The 6,245-nt window shown below is 41.9% G+C and overlaps 1 protein-coding gene across 2 annotated transcripts in view; it reads left to right on the top strand.

Annotated features, from left to right (window-relative positions):
• Positions 1–312: 312 nt before the first annotated feature.
• Positions 313–6,245, top strand: part of IFRD2 (interferon related developmental regulator 2) — a 206,769-nt gene continuing 200,836 nt past the window's right edge. Inside the window, exon 1 of one of the 2 annotated variants that reach the window (XM_069644127.1) lies at positions 313–596. In XM_069644127.1, the coding sequence (XP_069500228.1) occupies positions 548–596 (49 nt within the window). In that variant the 5' untranslated portion in view covers positions 313–547. The remainder of the gene's footprint in view (positions 597–6,245) is intronic. The other variant, XM_069644126.1, reaches the window with a different exon arrangement.

Raw genomic sequence — 6,245 nt, 5'->3', positions numbered from 1 at the left:
TCCCAGAGCACCGGCCCTGTCCCTCCTCTCCAGTCAGAGCGCATGAAATTTGAGGTAAAACACAAACCTAAAGTCGAATCATCAGTGTTCATTTCCCACAAATCAAACACGAGCCATATTTCACCCCATACCTGTTGCTCAGTTACAATACGTTTCTTATAAACTACACGTCTACCTTGTGGTTCACTTGTTCCCTATGCATCCTGGGAAATGTAGTGTAGCCTGCTCACATATCCCACGGCCAGCAGCCTCGACTGCGTCACAAGAAAACTACATTTCCTATGATGCCCTTTCTAGGTGCCGCTCACCCGTACACTGCAGCTAAGCACGTTTGGGCTTGTAGTCCGGCAGCGCCTCATTGAAAGGCGTGCAGGAGGAAATTGGACTGTAGATCCCAGCAGGCATTGCGAGGGCGGGCGCCGAGAGAGCTCAGAGGTAGCCGGGGGAAGATGGTGTCGGATCTGGCAGCGTGTTCTCGGATACTTGTGCGGATTGTGAGCGGCGGCGGCGGTGGTGGTAGTGAAACGCCGTCCTCCTGATAGCTGATATGCCGAAGCCAAAGCGGGGAAACCCGCAGGGCAAGAAGAGTGCTAGAGGTAAGGGCTAATGTGTACTGGGGCGAAAGGGCAAGTGCTCAGTGGGCCTTGAGGCTTAGCGTGGCAGGAGTCACAGGGCTTTAAATAAGTGGCCCCAGTAGTTCCGGGATGGCGTGGTACCACCAGAAGCCAGGGAGACATTGGCCGGAAATGTGTTGGGAAACACATGTCATAGTCTCTGGAAGTCCATGTTAGTGGGCGATGATAAGTGCTGGTAGGGATCGGCAGTCACGTTCTTCCGGGGTAGACAGGAGACTGGAGCTAGGGGTGAGGTCCCGATGTCCCCTGACCTCATCAAACGTGAACGGGTTTTTAAGACGTTCGTAGAGCTGTGGCTAGTGGCGGACAACAATCAGGAGGAATTGAAGAATATGGGTCTCTGTGATCCCGGAAATGTCTCCTTGTGATGGGGTACGAGGAACCCACCACAAATGGGCTTGAGAGACTGTGTAGAGGGCAATTCCAAAAGGTTGTTCATACCTTGTTACGGTAATGCGTACGGATTCCAGATGTCCTCACGCGTAATACCTAGCTAGGTGGCAAAGGGAACGCTAGCAATGCCCCTAACTATGTCTTTTTTTATTTTTTTTACTGCAATTCTATAAAATTGACCGACTATGCCTCTCATTCCCGTCCTGATTTGCCAGATGTTTATTGGTAGATGTAAGAAACGGACACCATGGTAATGCATCCATCGAAAAAGAAAGTGGCGCGTTTGCTCTGAATTTAACCCTAATCATGGGGCTATTTGTAGGTACAATAGACAACTGTAACCTTGCTGATTGATATCTGTGGATTTTGTAAAAATTGTTATATTTGTATTACCTTGAGTCTGATTGGCTAGGGGGCTTGCCCATGTTTCGCTCTATTTTTAATAAAACAAACCCTGTCCTGTGGTTAATCGACAGAGGCTTTTCTACCTTTCTGGTATGGCCATAATGGGCACTTATGGAAAAGGACTTGAGATGATATCACTTTTTTATTAGTCTTCCGTGGCATGTACAGCCTCTACTGTTACTGCTCGCTCTCAGTTATAGTCAACCATGATCTTCTCCATTCGAGCTGGGGTAATGATTTATTACAGCTCTGCAGTCGTTGGAAAATGTTGTTCTATGCCAGATGTACTTGTTTGTTTTTGTACTATTTTTGGTACACTTCTGTAAACCCATGCAGCTCGATCATTATACATAACCTTGACAATGGACATATAGTCGAGTGATGCAGATCTCTAATGCTTTAATTTTTAGAACTTTTTTTTTTCTTGCTCAACTAAAGCTAAGATAGTTAGTTCTGTATCACGCAACATGGATTCATGAGCATATGGTTCACTTCAGTAGAAGTGAAGACATCTAAAGTAGTTGGCTCACAGCACCCCTATCGCATTTATTGACACCAAATTGGGTCTGAAGACGGGATGCCCTTAATTCAAAATTGTGACTAACCTGCCAAACATTCTTGAATTAATCAAGACAAGCTTTCCAATGCACCTGCATTTTTGAAGAGCTTTTAAAATCCAGGTGGAACGATAGATTTGATTATTTATGTGCAAACAAACTTAACACAAAAGTCGGAAGTTAAATGAGCAATGCAATTTATGGGATTGGCAAAATGCGTTAAAGGGTAACATTACTATCTTTTGATCGTTATTGAGTCTGTCCCTTAATCTTTGTAAATGAGGCTTCTGTTAATTTCGCACTGTTATGAGTTCTTAGTGCCTGTACGAAGATCTATGTGCATGAACAAAAATTTAAAATTTGTTGAAATCTCGGCCAGATGGAAGTACAATTGTATGTCAAATGTTCTGAAGGATTTCAACGGTTTCATTGATTTTTGTGGAACAAAATGATCTGTAAAAGTAATTTTAAAAGTTCTATTTTTTTGTAGTTGAATCCTAGAGTGTGAAGGCATTCTGTATTAGCAAAGGGAAAGTAAAAATACTTTAATATGGATCTACACCTGAGGAAGCTGTTCGTTGGGCATCGTGAAAGCAGATTTCTAATATCTTTCAATTCTGGTCATGTGACTTTGTTTTTTTATAAATTAATGTAGGCACACGTTAATTTCACAATCGCTCTTAGAATCCATGTTTTGAAATTGCTGGAAGCTATTTAGCTCCTGCTTTCTAGCATAGGGGATGAAAAAGAAAGGATACTCTGAGGTGCTATCAACCATATCAATATTCCGGTCAATATATTGCTGCCTAATCAGGTCACCTCAACTTCTGAGTTTATACACAGAAACACACAGTGTCCACGCTCAAATAAGATGTGGACATGGGAGAAATGGAAAAGGAAAATCACTTTAATACCCAATGCATCCAAAATTATTCAAATATTACCAATGTGACTGTTGTAGTATACCACTGTGTAGTGTCTGTGTCGTAAAATGGGGATCAAAATAATGCAGATACGCTGGTCGATGCAGAAACAGTCTGCATCTGATTCAGGCTGGCCTAGCCTAGGCGAGCTTGGTTAGCTTCAAGCCAACAGGTGCCTAACAAAGATGCATATGTGGCATTATACATTCGACAATGTTAATAGAGGAGAATTAGGACACATGTACAGTACTTTTAATAATGGATTACGCTTAATGGGCAAAACAATTGTGGAGGTTGGATTTACTGTGTTCTCGCCTCTGGTTCCCCAGCGGTAGCTCCTGCCTATGGGGTAATGCCCTACATCCAAGAGCTGGTTTTCATAAACTGTAATTGTTCCTATTTTGCTCATGTCCCTTAACGTGGCTCACATGTTATTAAAAATACAACTAGGTCTGTAGGACTAGCTACTTGGTTCACCTACACGACCTCCCCCACCCAAAAAATGCATTTGCCCCATTGTAAGGATAAAGAGTTCCACAATGTATGTAGAAAACATAGTTTGCTTTAAAATTATCCCAAGAAAAATGTCATGCAATTCCGAAAACATAACCAGGCTGCAGTCTAGCCACGTAACCCTTGTCATGTTTTCATGATGTTGTTGGATGGCTAGACTGCATCGCTGCAGCCTGTCTTGTTACGCTTTATGGTTCAGGCATGCCCTTTTTCTCAGGGCATCGTTGTTAAAGCAAACGCATACTATTTGCTTTTAACATTGATGCCCAGTATGAAAAGGGCATGCTTAACCAAAATGCGTAACCAGACTGGCTGTAGTAATGCAGTCCAGTCTAGCCAGATACGTGTTTAGACTGGACTGCATTGCTGCAGCCAGTCTGCAAGTGTCAAAATTGGTATTCATGGAGCAGGAAGTAGCTCCCGGTTGTTAAAATATTCATCTGACCAGGAGATTCTCAACGTGAACAAGGAGCTATTCAAGTCCATTTTCACAAAACATATGGAGTACTTGAAAGGTGGTGGCTGCTGTTCTTCCTCGTCTAACCCCCGCCCCCCCCCCGTTTGTGGCATGTACCCACCAAAAATGCACTTTTTTGACTTTTGTGTTACTATGTGTAGGCTATTGCTCACCGTTTCCGTTGAATCCTCAGCCCCTGGCCACATTTTATACATTTTTTTTTACAAAGCAGCCCTTGGGCATCGTGGCGCTGTTGCAGGCAAAACTTTGCTTTATTTATTATTATTTTTAAAAAAAATATTTATTTGTTTGGTAAAAAAACAGCTTTACAAATAGGCATACCAAAGCAACAAATCATTAATTACATTCTTTACCAATCAGAACTAATATTCATTGACCGTTAAAATATCACACCAATTATTTACATGTTCAGTCCTAAAAACCAAACCACATAATTGATGATCATTCATTAACCTATTGTAAGCCAAATGAGATCTAAAAGCAGCCTTAATCGAATGCTATACCTAGAACAGGATTCACTTTAGCGAGGAGATAACCATCAAAGTGTCGATATTTTCAAGAAGTCCCAAAATGAGACCAAATCAAAAGGAGGGAAAACAAAAAAGGAAGATAAAAAAAGCTAACAAACAAGGATAATCACCACCCTCTTAATGATCGTATGAGTCACTTCACACGCTGTCACTCCAGTAGGATAACCAGCATATTCCATGTCACAACCTCTCGTACATCGTCACACACTGGAAGGCATGCAAGACTATACATGAGAAACACCCAATCTTGCTATTGGACTGCCATACTCACTTACCCAAGATTTATTTCTTTAGGAGCTTCCTCATTAATGTTTACCAGATGTATTGTAACCAGTATAATAGAATTGCTCCTGCCCCACATACGTCTCATACGAACACGTTTCTGTGCGGCACAGGAGTTTGCCCCTATACATGGTCCAAAGCATTGCTGTCTCTCAAACTCAAAGGTGAGCCAATACATAAAGAGCTGCTCCAATGTTTCAATCTTATCTGAGTTTGAACAGAACGAACAGTCTAGCACTGAAGCATCGACTGGGTAGCCATGCCAATTCCTAGTGCGATATCCAGAGTGTATTAGATCGAGTCTGAACCTCATATGTGCTTCGTGCTTTGTTACAAGGAAAGCAAATGAGATACTAACTACGTGGTTTAGTTAGCATAGTTTTTAAAGGGAGCGTATTGCACCATGGCATCAGAATTTGCTGCCCATGCATTTTGATGGAATCTTTTTTTGACCAAGGCAGGGCGCTCTAGTAGGTCTTGTTTGCACACATTAAGTAAGCAAAGAATTGTATTCATACGTGCATGAAATTGAGAGGCCGGGTAATTACTACTCAACATTGCATGCAAATCTTCGCACAAAGAATTTGCTGGAGGACAGAGCATCTTTGTAAAGTTGCTTACCATTCTCCATTCAAATCTATCCTCAAGGGGATACAGACCCAGTTCGTGAATCGGAATGGAATTTGGCAGATGCCTCGGTAACCCCAACACAGCTTTACACGCGTTTCCCTGTATTTTGTTGTAAAAGAGGACCTATTTCTAATAAACAAAGATAGTCCATACAATATTATGGCTTCGACCTTTAACTGATAAAAATCTATCAACGGTACAAGAGAGAACTTACAATGGCGATGAAATATAAATTTCATCTGAGCTATCAGATGTACAACTTTCAAGTTCAAGAACATTTGCCATTTGGTAACCTCATTGCTGTTAGATGGCTGATAACCCAAATAAGTAATCTCTGTAGTTGCATCTATCAGATATGCTATTTGAATCTGGGCAGTTTCCTCTTTCTCGTGAACGTTGGTGTGTTCGATTTGGCTGAGTTTATGGAAAAACGAGCAATGGTGCTGGAAATAATTCAACTTATTTTGTATGCCAAAGGGTGTTCCATTGAAAAGAATCACTTTGTCCGCAAAGGCTAACCAATTAAGCCGTAGAGATCCCAGTTTCACAGGAAAGATGTTTTAAGGTCTTCCATAGTGCACCAATATCGGCGAGGTATAAGTACTGCCGCAAGGTTGCAACCTTGCTTGACCCCAATCTTTGTAGGAATGTTATCCGAGAGTAAGCCAGCAAGATTAATCCGCACCCTATAAGAGGTATTGTTATGAAGGAGTGCAATCGGCGTAACTAGGGTCGAAGGAATTCCGTATGCCAACATTTTCTTCCAAAGACTATTTCTAAGAATAAGATCGAACGCTGAAGATGGGTCCAATGAGGCCATATAAATTGGCCCAATGGATGAGAGGTGCGATGACGCCAATAAACGCGTTAAAATGGTTGCGTTCAATTGGGTATGCATC

This window comes from Ambystoma mexicanum, chromosome 2p (assembly GCF_040938575.1).
Source record: "Ambystoma mexicanum isolate Mex_15411 chromosome 2p, UKY_AmexF1_1, whole genome shotgun sequence".
NCBI lineage: Eukaryota > Metazoa > Chordata > Amphibia > Caudata > Ambystomatidae > Ambystoma > Ambystoma mexicanum.
The sequence above is the reverse complement of the archived record's forward strand: the minus strand, read 5'-3'. Positions and strand labels throughout refer to the sequence as shown.